The 18,472-nt window shown below is 38.7% G+C and overlaps 1 protein-coding gene across 7 annotated transcripts in view; it reads left to right on the plus strand.

Moving 5' to 3' along the window:
* The window catches only part of ZNF148 (zinc finger protein 148), a 119,283-nt gene extending 111,504 nt beyond the window's left edge, over window positions 1-7,779 (plus strand). For all 7 annotated transcript variants that reach the window (XM_013052651.2, XM_004745401.3, XM_004745399.3 and 4 more), the window contains 2 exons: window positions 528-646; window positions 997-7,779. In XM_013052651.2, the coding sequence (XP_012908105.1) occupies window positions 528-646; window positions 997-2,595 (1,718 nt within the window). In that variant the 3' untranslated portion in view covers window positions 2,596-7,779. The remainder of the gene's footprint in view (window positions 1-527; window positions 647-996) is intronic.
* The last annotated feature ends 10,693 nt before the right edge of the window (window positions 7,780-18,472 follow it).

Here is an 18,472-nt window from a genome sequence, read left to right on the forward strand (position 1 = left end):
TTAAGAATATTTCCTAGGATTCAGATTTCATTTAACCATAATAATTGTTGAAAAGAAATGAAGAATTGAAAAGATGTACCCAAGAGTTGAGTTGAACTATCTACGGGTAACATTTTCTTTTTTCAAAGAATTTTCTAAAACATTATTTTGTATAATTGAATAAAAAAGATGTAAAGCATCAGCTACTCTACTGAAACAGTGTTAACATTGCTCTAAGTTCCTGGTACTGCTGGTCTTCATGGAAAGAGTATGTTATATACACACATAGAAAGTTAGGGAAACTGAATATACCTGCCTTCAGTCTTTTCTTTCCAATGGCACATGCCAGTCTTTTGTTTTTGTAAAGCAAAATATTTTTTTACAAATTACATTGGATGATACATTTAATATAGGAGCAAGTTTTTGTCATTTAAAAAGAGCAAAGTATGGCAGTTTTTAAGAGCCATTTATTTAGAGATTTTTGTGGTAAAGTAATTCATTATTTTACAATATTTGTTTTGTTTTAAATTTTCTATATTATGTACTAGGTGAAAAACCATTTCGCTGTGATGAATGTGGTATGAGATTCATACAAAAATATCACATGGAAAGGCATAAGAGAACTCATAGTGGAGAAAAACCTTACCAGTGTGAATACTGTTTACAGGTAAGGGGTGGTTTGAAATGTTTGTTTTCGTTTTTGGGTGTTGTTGTTTTTTTTAATCACTTTGTTGAGGTATGATAGACACTGAAATTCTTCAATCCTAGTTAAGATCATAAAATAATTCTTTTAAACTAAATTAGAAAACGTTACTACTAGAACCGTGTGAAGAACTTCCCCACTGCTGCTGATCAGATTTACACTAGACAACTGGCAGAACAAATTAGTTTGGAATTTCTTATTTTATTATACTTATATCTACCTTCATATTAATTGCTTTTTTTCTTTTCTTTTCTTGCTTCACGAAAAACACAAACTAAAACAAAAAACTGACTGCCAAAATCTGAATTTGACAGTATTTTTCCAGAACAGATCGTGTATTGAAACATAAACGTATGTGCCATGAAAATCATGACAAAAAACTAAACAGATGTGCCATCAAAGGTGGCCTTCTGACTTCTGAGGAAGATTCTGGCTTTTCTACATCACCAAAAGATAACTCACTGCCAAAAAAGAAAAGGCAGAAAACTGAGAAAAAATCATCTGGGATGGACAAAGAGAGTGCTTTGGACAAGTCTGACCTGAAGAAAGACAAAAATGATTACTTGCCTCTTTATTCTTCAAGTACTAAAGTAAAAGATGAGTATATGGTAGCGGAGTATGCTGTTGAAATGCCACATTCTTCAGTTGGGGGATCACATTTAGAAGATGCATCAGGAGAAATACATCCACCTAAGTTGGTTCTCAAAAAAATTAATAGTAAGAGAAGTCTGAAACAGCCACTGGAGCAAAATCAAACAATTTCGCCTTTATCCACATACGAAGAGAGCAAAGTTTCAAAGTATGCTTTTGAACTCGTGGATAAACAAGCTTTGCTGGACTCAGAAGGCAACGCTGACATTGATCAGGTTGATAATTTGCAAGAGGGGCCCAGTAAACCTGTGCACAGTAGCACTAATTATGATGATGCCATGCAGTTTTTGAAGAAGAAGAGGTATCTTCAAGCAGCAAGTAACAATAGTAGGGAATATGCGTTGAATGTGGGTACTATAGCTTCTCAGCCTTCTGTAACACAAGCGGCTGTGGCAAGTGTCATTGACGAAAGTACTACGGCGTCCATACTGGATTCACAGGCATTGAATGTGGAGATTAAGAGTAACCATGACAAAAATGTTATTCCAGATGAGGTACTGCAGACTCTCTTGGATCATTACTCCCATAAAGCTAATGGACAGCATGAGATATCCTTCAGTGTTGCGGACACTGAGGTGACTTCTAGCATATCAATAAATTCTTCAGAAGTCCCTGAGGTCACCCAGGCAGAGAATGTTGGATCAAGCTCCCAAGCATCCTCATCAGATAAAGCCAACATGTTGCAGGAATACTCAAAGTTTTTGCAGCAGGCTTTGGACAGAACTAGCCAAAATGATGCCTATTTGAATAGCCCGAGCCTTAACTTTGTGACTGATAACCAGACCCTTCCAAATCAGCCAGCATTCTCTTCCATAGACAAGCAAGTCTATGCAGCCATGCCCATCAACAGCTTTCGATCAGGAATGAATTCTCCACTAAGAACAACTCCAGATAAGTCCCACTTTGGACTAATAGTTGGTGATTCACAGCACTCGTTTCCCTTTTCAGGTGATGAGACAAACCATGCTTCTGCCACATCAACACAGGACTTTTTGGATCAAGTGACTTCTCAGAAAAAAGCTGAGGCTCAGCCTGTCCACCAAGCTTACCAAATGAGCTCCTTTGAACAGCCCTTCCGTGCTCCATATCATGGATCTAGAGCTGGAATAGCTACTCAATTTAGCACTGCCAATGGACAGGTGAACCTTCGGGGACCAGGGACAAGTGCTGAATTTCCAGAATTTCCCTTGGTGAATGTAAATGATAATAGAGCTGGGATGACATCTTCACCTGATGCCACAACTGGCCAGACTTTTGGCTAAAAAAAAGTGTAAATAATACTGGCACTTTAGAACAGATTAATCAAGAGTGGGGTTACTCTGTGTAAAATGGAGTGCTGTACAGATTTAAGAGCAATGCGTTAAAACAAGTTAAGCTGATATGAATAGCAAGATAATCCAATAACTGCATTTTGTTTGGTTAGTCAGCATTCTTTGAACTGCCTTACATGTTGTCACCTTTATAGAAGCAATGCATTACTTGTTTTAGAACAGAAACTTGCTATTCCACCTACACCACGTTTAAAAGGAAAAAAAAGACTTTCGCACAATTGTTTCCTAACTGATAACATTGTACATTCTTAGGAGATTAGTAATTGTGTGAAATTTACTCATACTGTTTCTAAGTTTTTCAGCATAGTCATTGCACTTCAGCAGGGAATCTGAGTATACTTTACAGACAGAGTAAACTTAAAAGTTTAAATGTCAAGAGATTATGGCTTAAATAAATTAGCGTGTCCTGTAGGGGGAAAAAAGAAACCAAGAAAACACCTTTTAAAAAGAATGATATGCCATATACCCTTGATTTTCATTTTGCATTATATTGACTTTTTTTTTTTTTGGAGAAAAAAGGTAATAAAAATCTGATAGTCTAAGATTCCACTATTTAAAAGCCTAATTACTTTTAAAATATGCATACTTTCAGAACTTTTACCAAAATACATAACTGTTGAAGCATTCACTTCTCTATGGAAGTATGCATATTGGTGTCAGTTTCTTTGTACAGTTGTACTTAGATATTTTTTATGATTTTTCATGTGCAGGTATCAAGGTTTTGAAGTTTTAGTAAAAAGATATTCTGTAGATTACATTCCCAAGAACATAATGCTTACACAAAATGTATATTCCACGTTTTAAAGCTTAATTGTATTTTACTTTACATATACACTTCAGTTAACATAGAGCACTTAGAATCTATTTGGTATTTTTGATTTCTCAAAGTAAAAAAAAAATTAGATTTTTAGGTTTGATATGGTTGTGTCATAATCATCTCATAATTGACTATTTTAATTTTTGGCAATAAAAGGAAATTGGATATCTTTGGAACTATAAAACCTGGTTTAATCCTTCTCTTTCTAGAATCTTGATAGATTGGATAATTAAACAGTATCCAGAGAAACTAAAGAAATGGGCATTTTAATTGCTTATTTTATCTTGAATTACTTTTTAATGAACACTGCTCATTACAATTTTACAAACCAAAAGTGTTTACTAATTCTAGTAACTACAGTTTCTTTTTCAGCTAGATGAGTGATCGGAAACTTTTTGTTGCATTTCAAAATCTAAATAAACTACAGACTTTATCCTTATACCACGAATGTTTTTTTTTTATACTTTGTCTTAAAATAATACAGCATGGTACAATAAATAGTGCTTTTATATAAACACGTATATATGCTTTTCTAAAGAATGACGGTTTGAGTTACACATTGGACAGTTACAATTTTTGGAAAATAACAGTTCTATTAATTATTATCCTCTTTAATTTGTTCCAGCTTTTTGTTTATTTTATTTCCAACAAATTTGTCACAATGCACATACTGATGTGTAGCACCAGTGATAATCGAAAATTAATATCCTTGGAAGGTGAAAATTTATTGTTGCTAATTTCCACTTTAACATTTATATTGGCCCTGTAGATCTGCAGTCTTTATTTCAGTATAGAATGTTGTACACTTAAATTATTTTTTCTTTTATTTAATATTATCCCAAGAGTGTTCTCATAAAGAAAGGGAACAAAGAAAATATCCACCCTTAACATCTTTTACATTATTTTGAATATTTTGGTGTTTTATGATAATGAGTATAAATTATGTTTAATGTGGTTTCGTCTGTACTTTGGTTATTAAGCTTTGCTTGAAATACTAATTTTCCTATTTGACAGCTTTCTTTGCTGCCAAATTTTTCAAGAATTTTAGACTTCTTTGAAGTAGATATTTAAGTTCTGCCATTATTGACTTTTAAGAATGATGTGTGTTGTGTTACACATCACACAATTGCAAGAAGGCTTTGTTCAGGTGAGATGTTAAAGATGAAACTGTGCTCATCCTATATAGGCATTTGAATTTTTCTCATACTACTATTTGATAATAGGCCTTTATTTCCTGGGTTGATTTTTTATTTTGAGTCTGGTCAAAAATTTTGTTCTGTTAACAACTTTGATGTGGTTCTTGGTACAATATCCAGTTTTTTGTTTGTTTTAACATCACCAGCACAGTTTTTAGAGTCACATTCTAACTGCTCAGCAGTTAGGGCAAGCTAAGGAAGGAAGGAAGGCCTTTGCAAATGGTAGTTATGCAAGCAGAAGTGCAGGTGTTGCATTCCTGTCTTCAACACATTTCTTTAAATCTACGTAATGGCAGACTTTCCTACCACATTATAAGCATTTTTGAGAAAAGCGATACTTTGGCATAACTTACTGATTCACCATTTAAGTATAGTAGTCATCCCTCTCTTAACTGTGAAATTCTAAACGCCTACCAGAGTTACCTTGTATTATCATCATATGATAAACATCTCAGCAGTCTGGGTTTCCCCACTTGGGTGTAGAAAGTTACTTCATTTCTATCTGGGCATTAATAGTAAAAGTAAGTAGCCTTTTGTGCTGCCATAGTTCAGAATATTGAGGATATGAGATACCCTTTTGCAATTTGTGTTTCTCATTTCTCTCAGTGAGCAAATTATTCTGTTAAAATATGCTCTTATACCATTGAGCTTTTGGTCGTGTGAGTGAGATATGCTTTTTCACTTAGGACCTATTCTCATGTTTGAAGATTGGAAACAGATTTGTGTTAGATGAGGGAGTATCTGTTAAACATCTTCTAAAAGCTTTCTTTTCTTTTTTTTTAACATCTTATTGTACACATATTTCATTTGGTTCAGAATATTTGAGTGGCTCTTAAATCCTTTGGATCTACTTGGAGATTTTCTACTTGGTACTAGAGAAACCCATCCTTTTAGCTCTGGCTGAGGACTGTCAGTGGTCGGGTAATTTTCCCTTCCTGAGAGGCAAAAGAGGTCTTGTGCTCAGGGTAGGCTTTCATTTCCACAGGAGAGAGAAACTTGCAAAGTGCCAGCTAGGTTAGATCTTTCGCCACTTCTTTCATTTTACCAATTTGAGTTTTTAAAGGGCTGTTTAAAAAAAAAAAAAAAAAAGCCGGGAAACTTTAAAAGTAGGCATTACTGTAGTACTACATTTCTTAGACATAGAACATCTTAAAGTAGAACTTGTTTTTTTCACAGTATAATTACTTGAAGAAGCACTATTATAATCAATGAGAAACTTTTTGACACTGCAATTTAATTTAAACTTTTTCCGTTTCAAATTGCTTTATTTCAGGGAAAATAATTTTCCAGTTGTTTTTGCTATATTCTGCAAATAAAACCGTATGTTTCCTTTTTTTCACTTAAACTTTGGTAGGAAACAAAACTAAAGCAGACAAACATTTCTTATTGTGTTTGTTGCTTTCTTTAATCCAATGGATAAAAAAGTAAAACCCTGTAAACATTATTTTATTTTTTTATGCAATACCATGCTGTAAATACGGTTCATCAAATAAGGATGTACCTATGATTGAATCTTTAATTCTGCACAGTTAGAGTTTATATATAAACGTGTCTTGACAATCAAGGACTTTTATGTGAGTCTTCCTTTATGATGTTTATTAATGTTATGCATTCCATTTGTTTTGAAGTGAGTACCAATGTGCTAATTTGTATTGTCTGAAAGTATGTAATGTTTTTACAGCTTGTTTTTAAGAATCTGTAAATATGTACAAACAAATCACAGTACTGCTTTATGTTAGAAGGCATATGATGTTGTACTGTATGTAAGCAATAATACATAGCAGTGCTAACTTTACAAGTAGCATCAGGAAAGTTCTAAAAACATTTCAGAGTAATTATCCTTATTTCATTTAATAATGATTCTCTTTAATCAGTTTTTATAAGCAAATTCCATTGTTCCTCCTGTTGGAACATAACACTGTTTACACAGCATAATTGAAGTTGCAGGGGAGACAGGCTACATCTGACTTCATCTGTACTCACTTTCACTAAGCATTGAATGGCCTTACCACTCTTCTGCAAGATGGAGGAAGACCGCAAAACTTAGTGCCCATCACACTGAAGGAAGGGGGTGTGTTGTTTTGTTTTGTTTTGTTTTTTTCCTGCTTCTGTACTGCTACCTAACTTTGTGGTTTGCTTTGGATTTTAATATTTGTTTCTGTTTTAGATTCAAGCCCATAAGTTTTGAGGTGACTTCAGCTCCATTGTGAAATAGTTCTCTTCATATTTCATAGATACATTTCAATAATTCTAAACTTTCTACTTTGATTTTTAGATACTTATTTTTCAAGCTTGATTTCTCAGCTGATCAGATGAATTTATTCAACTTCAATACAAAGAAAGACAAACCTATTGTAGTTTGAATCGAGTAGATATTATACTGTACAGAACAGCTAACTATTTGAACACACACATCACTGCTTTAGAAATAAAACCGCCAATTTATAAATGTATATGACCTACATTTTATAGGAGAAATGTTTTTAAATGCTAGTCATTTATATAATAATGTGCTTTGAAGGATTTGCTAGTCCACTTCTGTCACTTTTTAGTACACTGGTATCTTTTATATGTAATGTATGCTTTTTATTATTGTAGCAAAGCATTTCAGTAGAACGAATTTTGCAACAATATGGGGGAAATTTTTCATTGTTGGATTTGAATTATACTGGATTTTATCTGTGTAGTCTTGTCTTTATTTTAATGCTGTCTGGAAGGGAACTTGGTATCCAAATAAAGCAGGTAACCTCATTTTACTTCAAGGGCATACTGTGTAGTGCTGAATTTAATCTGGATATCTGATGATTTTGAAAAGAAAAACACGTTTATAAAAATTGTACAGAAGAAATTAAATGTGTGATGGAAATCCTGATGGTGGAGCACGTTGAATTTTCTGATATATAGTGTTATTTTCCTGGGATCCCCTATGCCTTCTTTGTATTTCAACTAATAAAAGAAAAACCCTGTCATTAAAACTGGTAGGATAATAGGATATTCTGATTATACAGTATTACTTTTCCTATCCCATTTTCTGACCTTTCTCAGTCACTGTAAATTTTTATTTTCTATTTCCTATTGATAATTAAACATGTATATAATGTAGACACTGTTGTATAAAACTGAATGAATTGGGTTGCTATGCTTGAATGGGTAACTAAATGGAAATATTGTGGATACTGAGAATTCTTAATGTCAGAACAAATTTCCAGGAGAAAGGCATCATGTGTCCTGGGAAGGTCACAACAGATGTTTCTTCAACCCCCTGGGTTATCTGTGTGAAAGAATCAACTCTAAACTCAGTATCTTATACAAGTGGGTCTTTCCTTCCCCACCTCCCCCCAAATATATGAGCACTAAATTTCAAAATCTACTCAGGTGAAAATTGCTTTGCAATGGAACTTATCACATTGAAATTTTCACTGTTAAAGATGTTTGTGATATTTTTAAATACAAACTTTCACATCAGTAGTCAGCAGCCTGACAGTTGAAATCTGGTAAGTCAGTGTGTTTTAAAATATATTTTACCCTCCAAATAGAATTGTTTTTAAACAATCGGGAGGACTTCTGTTTGTTTAAGTGCATTTTTTAATTGTCATTGTAAAAATAAAATCTTGCTTGACCCCATATTATGACATGAATGAATTGCTGAGCCTTTATAATACAGTGGAAGCTCGTTTCATGCATAGTCATGGAACATAGATCTGTTCTTTAAACTGACCTATTCATTAAGTGGTTTAATGAGTTTTACAGCTTCTGGCATTGTCGTCATGTAGTTAACCTTGCCACTTGGGGTTTAGAATACCATTTTATGTATTGTGATACTAAAGGAAGCTGTTTTGTTTTATTTTTAATTGGATTATTAGACTAATTTATATTTGCAGATTCTGCATTTTAAATGTGGATACTTGCTGTTTGAAAAATAAAAAAAAAATACAGAGTACAGTTTTTGAATAATTTCCTAGCTGAATTCTTCACAATATTCTGAACCAAATAACTAATGGCAAATATTTAAAAACTGGTACATAGATATTTATTTAAAATATAAAAGGATGTATGGAATTAACAATTTTTGCACAGATTGGGTAACAGCAGGGTCTTGACTGGTATGTAGTTTCGTGTAGAATGTATTAGGTACTTCTGAAATTCAGGAGTCAAATGTTATTGTCAACCAATATTTGAGACTTGAAATACATTTAACATGGGGATAAAAATTTTATGTTTTTTTTTTTCTTTATGGGTAAGATTCTTTTAACCCATTATAATTGGGGGTTGGGTTATTTTGGGGTTATTTCCCCCCCATTAGTGAAGATAGTTCTGTTTTTAGCCATTTACCACCTTGCTAGTCCCTGTCTTGTGACTGGTGGGACACACTGTAAGAAAGCTGTCTGCAATTAGTAGAGGAGTACAGTCCAGGTCCTTGGGACAAATTTAAGCAAATTGGCCTTTGTAGAGATTAGTCCTAGGACCCTGGCTTTATTAGCATGGTGCTTTAAGTAATGGTACATAACACCACTGATAGTCTACTAATCCATTTCTTAGATCTCTGTTCTTCTTAAGTGATTAGTAATGGTAGAGGGAGAGGGGCTTGGGAGATACGTCTACATGATGCTTTTGCTACCTTCTCAAGGTTACAAGAAAAAACGAAATTGAAGTCACTTGAATTAATGCATTGTCACTGAGTTTTGACAATTTATTATGCACAAAAGGAGTATGAAGATTTTTGTGACTATATGTGTGGATAGAAATTTCATTTTTTTTTTCAGACTGTTGGCTGGCCTTTCCCTCACCCTCACCCCCCACCCCGTGATCCTGATAAGGTATTAGGATAAATTATATCCATTTGCTGGATAAAAACCAATGGAGCAGAAAAGTTTGAGTGAACTAAAGGTAAAATTTGGGGTCTCATAATTTTAGTTCTTTTGTCTTTTTCTAATGTCCTTAAAAGGACATTTTATGCACACACCCATGCAGATGTGTATGCATATGTGTAAGAGCTAGGATGTGAAATGTGATACAGTAACTGAGAATGACCATTTTCAGAGTGATTTTCTACTTTGAAAACTCAAGGTAGAAAAAACTACTTGGAAAAAAAGTTTATAAAAGGACTTAAATGGTAGACTAGGGAACATTTTGAGTTTTTGCATTGTTAACCATTTATTCAGATGAACTTTTAAAATCATAACTTAATGTACCCTAGCTTCTCCCATTCTTAATGAGATTCTGAAACTGATGCTTATGTAAAGGTGGTGAAGGGAGCCAAAGAAATGTATTACCTATGATAGTAATTATGTTTCTAATGATTTGAATTCTTACTTGCTGGGGTCCAGTATTCATTGAGCATCGATCACCTGCTAAGTAACAAGAGTTGTCCTGGATACAAATAAGAGATGGTTGAGGATACTGATGTCTTCATTTGAGCATCCGAAGGGTATTTATAGTGGTCTCAGTTGCAGGGTATAGTGTTGTACTTTAGATTATGAAAACAGATACTGAGCATTAAGATGTGTTTGTTGGGTGTTGTGCTAAGTAACTTAAACCTCATTCCTCATCGAATGCGTAGGTAGATTACTTTAGGATAGATCTCTAGAACATACAATATTAATAAATTATTGAAGATAGGAAATATATACAGGCCAATACAGTGGAAATAAAGAGCACTGTTAGAAATACCCCCTAACTCAGGGGGTATTTGCCAAACTCAGGATAAAATTCAAACCTGGACTGTGAAAATGAGACTAGCCTTTCTTCAGAAGGAACTGACTTATTACTGGAGTGGGAAATTAGGCCTCTCTAGGGAGTTATAGACCTGAGGGGTACCTACATCAAAATAGGGAGTTGGAAATGGATGCTAGAGGACGCCTTCCCCGGAAATAGGAGGAACAACTAAACCAGTTCTAATTAGTCATTTGGGCACAATCGTCATGGAGTGGCATTAATACTAATTGAAATCCATTCAAGTCGTATACTACTAGTCAGTGCTCCCAGCTCTGATTATGATACCCTTTATGTCAACTTCCATTAACCCCTCATTATCTGATACTCTTTTTCCTTGACTATCTCCTTCAAGGTGTTTGGTCCACAGTAAAATTTACCCTTAAAATCTCAGTATGACAATTTTCCTGTGGTTCTTTATCAAAACTCCAGCACAGTCCTGCAACTTTTGTCATTGGCAACATGAGGGTTAAGACTGATTGCTAGAGCACGATATTTAACGGCAGAAAGAGGATCCAACTGAATAAACATTCAGAACCACTCTTAGGTTCACTCACAAAGAGACTTTTGCTGAAAGCAGTTGTCCCATGTAGTTTGCTGAGTTGGCCGTCACCATGTGAGGCAGATAATGGTACTCAAAGGCAGTGTAACCAGTGCTGCAAAGGACATGTTTTAATGAATGTAGTGTGATCTTGTTGAGGATGATGGTGAGACAGGTGAGACAGGGCTGTAGGATAGGGAGACTCCACACCTGCAGGTTAAGAAGCAGCAAAATGAGCAACAAGAGACTTAGAATCAAGAGACTTAAGATGTGCCTCTCCCTTTGTGTAAAGTTGTGAAGTCGCCCGTCCTGAGCCTCAGTGTTTTGTCTGTAAGATGGGGATTAAAAATTCCTCTCAGAACTGCTGTCCAGATCTAAGCATTTGGAATGATTTGTAAGCTGTAAAGCACTAAACATTTCCTAGTTCATATTTTACAAGTGGCACAAAGGGAAAATAGAGCAGAATTGGACAAGTGTTTGGAAGCCTCATTTCATGTAAAGCAGAGCATGGAATAAATTCCTGACTTTCTGATAATACCATCTTTTCAAAAAAATTGAAGAAGTTAGGAGTGGGTTTGTCGGGATTTAATTGACCAGCAAGGGAAAACTAGTTAGTGAAGTAGAAGAGATTCATTTTCAGAGCCCTTGAAAGGGGTGCAACATTTTGGAGAACAATGTATATTGTAGTGAGTGTTAAAAATTGTCAGTAGACTTGCAGGGTCAGGGGAGGGGCAGAAACCCTGCCTTACAAAAGTCAGAATGAACCGAACCATTCCATCCCAAGCTATTGGTTAAATCAGGTACAGGAACCTGACTGCTCATGAGGCAGGCAAGAAGCACCACGGACAGTAAGGCTGAAAGGCTGCGGCCAGCCCCACCAGGCAGGAGGAGGGCATGTAGGTCTGTGTGTGTATGTGCTGGACCTGCTTGTTCACCTTTTTCTTTCACCATTTCTCCTTATTCTTGGTGTCTCCTTTGTTTTCTTTTCTTCCTCCTGAAAGACACTGGTATGTGCTGCAGTGTGTATGCACCAGACAGAGACAGCTGACTGATGGTACGTAATACCCAGCCTTTCATGCAAGTTAGGTTTATTTTAAGTCTTTAGTATTACTGTTCCGGGAAAATTCAAAACTATTCATCAAGAAAAGACTGTGGGACCCCTGGATTAGTTTGTGTGCTTCACGAGGACATTTTGTTCACAGAATGTAGAACAATGCCTCACCCAGAAGCAGAAATGAATGAATGAATGAACAATGTTACACAGTAGAAGAGGTGGTCACAGTGGTGGTGTTCAAAGTGATGGTGGAGAGTTGATGGTGTTAAGATGATGCCATGATCAGGAGTCTGGGAATACCAGATTTCTGCGCTTGGCCACAAGCTTCTAAAGAAGATTCCCAGAGGAGACATATGCAAGGATCAATGGCTAGTGGGAAACATGGCCTCTTATATGTTGCACCTCTTTCCCAAACCCTAATGTAGAAAAGGGCTGAAGGATGTGGCCAGAACTACAGGACTTTAGAGCCATTTCCTTTCCTGTAGCTCCTTTCCATCCTCTGGCAGCAGAGAAATAAGAGCATCTTCATATATGAGAAGAACAAGTAAAGAACAGGAGGCCAGAATTGCATAAATGAACAAAAGGTCCCAGCATTTTCCCCAGCCCAGTAGCATAGGAATAAAGGGGAAAAGAGGGTGGGGGGCATGTCCGCATGTGTGCCCTATTGGAAGGTGACCTTGCTCACTGCTGGGAAGCGCAGTAAATGTTCTATGATGAGATCAGTTGGATGGAAAACTCATGGTGAGCTGGACTTGTGACCATTTCTCAAATCCTTTGAGCCCGCCCTCCCTTTACCCTGACCCTTTACCATGACCACAGCCCCCCTCTAGTCTTGCCTGGGTTCCTACAAATTTTTGCACGTTGACTCTTGATGGCCTCTGGTCCTTTCTGCAGATAATCCTGAAACCCTTCAGAAGCTTCTCATTTGCTGCTTGGATAAACACTAAGCTCTTTGCCTTGGCCCTGGTGGTTGCCCACTGCCCACAGCCCCCAGTGTCCCCCACAGTGAGCTCTCAACCTCTCCCATTTGGTCATGCCGCCTTCTGCCACAAAGACTGTTTACACTCTTACACTGTTTACACTCTTTTCCTATTAACCCCCAACCCTGACTTCAGCACATAACATTTCCTCAGAAAAGCTTCTCCTGATCACCCTTCTTAGGTCATAGCCACCCTCTCCCTGTGCCTCCTTCTACCCACCCATTTCAGACCCCCTCCCCTCCATACAGTTCCTTCCAGCATAGATGGCTGTTTGTCATGACCTGCTTATTAGTATGAGAATTTGTTCTGAATTCCTGCCTGTCCAGAGCCATCCGGCTCCACATTGTCTGTCAGTGTTGGGCTCCGTGTTTCGTGGTGAGCAGATACCTGGTGAACATGGTGGAAAGAGAGCATCCGGGCCTCATGAGTCACACCCCAGGGTGCTAAGAGCTCACAGGTACTGCCGAGGAAGCACTGCCTGGGACTTTGAGGCCCTCTAGATAGAAGCTGTGGGACTGGAAAACTGATCATGTGAGTTTCAAAATGGGAGGATAGATGGTGGATTTTGAAAACAAGGGGTGGCTGGATTTCAGTCCTCATCAGATTCTAGAATGTTCATAACATCTCTGTCAGGTAGGCTTGACAGGCCTTATCATTAACTCCATGTTGCATATAAGGAAGCCAAGGCTTAGACATATTAAAGACCGTGGCAGAAAAGAAGGGCTGGGACCCAAACTGGGGCGTGACTTCTTTCATCCTGACCCTTGAAGGTCTGCCAGCAGGTCTTCCGCGTAGCGTATTCAAGCAAGTGCTGAAGGCTAATGGCACTGTTGCCCCTGTCATTCATAAAACGGACTGGACCTGGCTCATTAAGCTTCTCTCCGCATGTCCTGTGTTCACTGCTCCCACTAGATCCTGCCTCAACCTAGATGCCACGTGGCTGCTAGAGGGAGAGTGCCTTCCTCCGGTCAGAGGGCAAACTCCCAGAATCAACAAACAGCCTAGATCCTGGAGGAGAAACAGGATCTCAGCAGGAGCTGAGGACACCTGACAGCCGGAAAGTGGCGGCCCCTCCCTCTCCACTTAGCCCTGCACCAGAAAGCCAGGGCGGAACTCTTCTTCCTGGGGTCCTGCCCCCACCTCTCTGGGAACTGGGAGATCTCACCCTGTTTGAGGGGTTTGGACTTATGTCCGGCTTGAATGTCTTGAGTTGCCCCTTCCAGCTCCCAGTTAATGCCTGCCGTCCCTTCAGACCCGTGCCCTTCTTGCATCCACCGTCTTGAGGGGGAAACACACCTCAACCCTTTTCTGTCTAATCTATTCACCTGGATTAGAGAGGCTGTATTGTGTAGAGGAGAGAGCCTGAAATAGGAACCAGACCTCGGTTCAAATCCTGACTCTGCCCTCAGAGCCAGCAAACTTTCCTGAGTATATGCACAATTCCTGTGATTTTTTTTTTTTAAATAAACATGTTCCAGGGAGATGCATCACAATGACCAATTAAAAAGAAATATAGATAGATTATAAGTTACTTATGCTCCTTGAGTAATAGATTTCACAACTTCTCTTTGTCATTGAAAATTTTAACTGGGTTAAGACACCACTGTGGACAGGACATATTTTAAGAGAGGGGCAAAAATTGCCCCCGCCCCCAAAACTACTGAACTAGAAATTCCATCGTTTTCAACCATGGCTGCATCTTCGAATCACCTGAGGAATTGAGAAAATACTGATGCCCCGGCTCCATCCCAAACCTGGGTACTGCTATTTTCTGAAACCATGCCCAGGTGATTATAAAGCCTGGAGAGAGGTCCACCAGACTAGCTGACACCCCTCTCATGACCCTTCTTACTCCCGTTCCAGTTCTGATTCTAGGCTGTGAGGTAATTTTGTATATATACATATTTATATCACAATTTAATGTTTTCAACCTGTTTTTACATTTCTATTTTGGTTGACTTTGTCCAAGCTCTGATCCTTCCTCGCGGTTCAGACTTCATGACAAATGAAGTCATTTTCCAAGACATGCTTTCTTCTCCAGCCTTCACACACAGGGCAATTCTCAACACCAACCACTGGAAGGGAAAGAGATGAAGGAGCTTCTGTCAGCAGCTAAGCGGGGTAAGGCCCACAGAGCAACAACTTCACTCTTGTGAACTTCAACTTGAGTCGGATTTGCTACTGAATGGAAGTGAGTTTAAAAACAAGATTATGATTTTTTTATATAACAGTGAAATGAGTAAAAATACCCCCCCTTTTTTTTTTACCAAGGTTGGATGCATTATGTATTCACAATCTTGCTGGATAACAAAGTACCCCAAAATCTTGTGGCTTAAAACAATAAATTATTATGTCTCGTGATTTCTATAGGCAGGAATTCAGACAGAGCACAGCAAGGACGGCTTGTCTTTGCTCTATAATGTCTGGGACCTCAGTTGGAAGAACCTAAAGCTGGGGACTGGAATCATCTGAAGGCTGGTCTCACATGTCTGGCAGTTGATTGCTGGCTACTGGTGGGAACACCCACATGTGGCCTCCCCATGTGGTCCAGGCTTCCTCACAGCATGGTGGCTGAATTCCAAGCATAAGTGCTCCAAGAGCAAAGAAGCCAGATGGACTGCCTACTGCTTTTATATTCTAATCTAGGAAGCAGTGTCATTTCTTCCATTTCTACTATGGGCGGAGGCACTGAGGTCATTCAGGCTCAAGGGTAGGGAACACAGACCCCATCTCTTTCGGAAGGAGTGTTAATGTCATATTGCAAGAAGAGCCTATGAGATGGGCTGTTAATGCAACTATCTTTGGGAAATACTGCTCTGCCCCACATTGTTTGTTTTTCGATTTTCTTGCTCATCTCTTTTTCAGATTCCAAATGTAATGTGCTTATTGTAAGAAAAAAAAAATCATTAAAATCCAGAATTTGTCAGGATGCCTGGGTGGTTCAGTTGGTCAAGCTTTGACTTTGGCTCAGGGTCCTGGGATCACGCCCTGTGCCTGCTCCCTGCTCAGTGCGGAGTCTGCTTCTCCCTCTCCGGTTGCCCCTACCCCTGCTTGTGCTCTCTTTCTTTCAAATAAACAATCTTAAAAAAAAAAAAAAAAAAAACACCCTGAATTTGTACACCAAAGTAGATTTCTCTTGCACTTTACCCACTATCTCAATCCCACTCCCTAGAGGTAGCCACTATTAACAGGTTGGTGTGTATTTTTCCATACTAACTACATATATATATATATATATATATATATATATATATATATATATTGCTTTTAAAAAAATACACATTATTCTGCAACCTGCTGTTTTTCCTTATTGTGTGATGAACAGAGTTTCATATTAGTTTATATAAATACCCTAATTCTTTTAATGCTGGCTGTCATGGCATGGCTGTACCATAACTTATTTAATCAATCTTCTATTAATAGACTTTTGGGATCTAACTTTTTAAACTATTACAGATTAATGAGGCAGTGAACATCCTTGTGCTAGGTCAGATAGGGTAATATCTTAAAAACAGAATTGGTCTGATTGGGGAAGGTATGTGCTTTGGTGAGTGCTGTGAAGTGTGTAAACCTGGCGATTCACAGACCTGTACCCCTGGGGATAAAAATATATGTTTATAAAAAATAAAAAATTTTAAAAAAAGTAAAAAAAAAAAAAAACCAGAATTGGTCTGTTCAAAGGATATGCAGGATACTGTATTTCAATACAACAAAAGTGGGTTTTCCTTTAAAGTACCATTGTCATGAGATCAATCTACATTAAGCAAGATACTCCCTTTTTTTTTCTTTGCAAATTGATGGCTTTCTCTCACTTGAACACAAGAAAAACAAAAATCTGTTCTTAAGTATGAAAATGCTTAGAAGCTTTGAAGGGAACTTCTCATTTATTTAGAAGGTAATGAGTGACACAGTGTAGGTGGTTATGAGCAGTGTGTGGATTTCTTTTTCTAATGTCTTTAATTCAGGCGGATTAGGAATTGAATGTGGATTCTTCAAAGTTCATGCAGACTTAGAGGGCAGTTCTTCGGAAGAGGATAGCAAACAGGAAACTAGGAACCAGAAAAAAAAAAAAGTGTCCTGTGTGATCCCAAAGTGAATACAGATGGGTCTGCTAGCCATACAGAGTAATGCGTGGCTGTCTAGTCGATTGCCATCATCTGACAGTGTCATCCTGCCCACCCATCCATCCTTTATTTACAGCCGGGTAATGTGTAATTTATTCTGGAGTCTTTTCTCTTTCAGAGAAATGTCTTTGCCGGGAATGAAGTTCTGACACATTCTACAACATGAATGAACCTTGAGGACAGACATACTTAGTGCAATAAGCCAGACTCGGAGAAATGTTGTGTGACTCCACTTCTATGAACTATCTTGAAGAAGCAAATGCTTAGAGACAGAAAGCAGTTAAAGGTTATCAGGGGCTGGGGAAGGGGGCAGTGAGGAGTTATTGTTTAATGGGTGTAGTGGTTCTGTTTTGGGGTGACAAAAAAGATACCCTTGATGGTTGCACAACAAAGTGCAGGTAATTAATGTCACTGAAATGTACATTTAAAAGTGGCTAAAATGGCACATTTTATGTTATGTATCTTTCCACACCAAAAAAGAAACCTTTACTGGAGCAGGAGATGTTGGGGCTCTGTCAGCGTTCCCATGGCTTTGCCTTCCCTTTTGTTTTTAAAAGAACAACCTCTATTTTTAGGGATTTTCACACAAAGGCTCATGTGGGCGTGGGAAGTACTCCCAGCTGCCCTCCTGTTTTCAGAAGCCCACATGGAAGCCTAGCAAGTTATTTAAGGATTAGGATATATGCCAGATTGGAAATGGAGATAATTTAATCTCTCTGTATGTAATTCAGTTTTTTTCCTGCAGGCTGGGACCCTAGAAATCTGACTTTGCTCCCTAGGGAAAGCTGAAAGCTGAGTCTTGCTGAAGATGGGGAGGGCAAAAGAATTCCACTCTTTTCGAGGGAGGAGTTGTCACCAGGGTCGGGTAGCCAGCCGCCCTTGGGGATCCCCGGAGCGCAGTCTCCTCTCCTGGCCAGAGGCTTCTGCAGCCGCCCAGAGGGCCACGGGTCCAGCGTGGGAGTTGCGGGCTCTCCAGCTCCCCAACCTTTCTCACTCTTGTGTGCAGGGCTGGACTACTACTCTATAGACAGAACTCGCGTCCTGTCCCATTTCTCAGGGCTAGGCACCTCAGCTGGTGGCGTTGAGTGCGCCGAGGGCTGCAGAGGCAGTGGCTGGTCTAGTGAAGTCTGGGGGCTAGTGGAGCCCCCACTCCCCCCGCCCCCACTCCGGTAACCCGGCCGGGGATCCAGATTCCGGTCCCCTCGTTCCAGGCCCGGCAGATCTGTCGGGGAGCTCGGAGTCCTCCTGGACGGCGCCAGGGGTGTGGGCTCGACCCTCGCGGAGGGAAATCTCTGCAGCCCCTCCCTCTCCACCTGGCCCCGAGGCCGGTGCGTGCAGGCGTGGCTGCGGTGACCGAGCCCCGGCGGGACCCCGCCTCTCCCGC

Source organism: Mustela putorius, unplaced genomic scaffold, assembly GCF_011764305.1.
Source record: "Mustela putorius furo isolate JIRA1106 unplaced genomic scaffold, ASM1176430v1.1 tig00003834_pilon_pilon_pilon, whole genome shotgun sequence".
Taxonomy (NCBI): domain Eukaryota; kingdom Metazoa; phylum Chordata; class Mammalia; order Carnivora; family Mustelidae; genus Mustela; species Mustela putorius.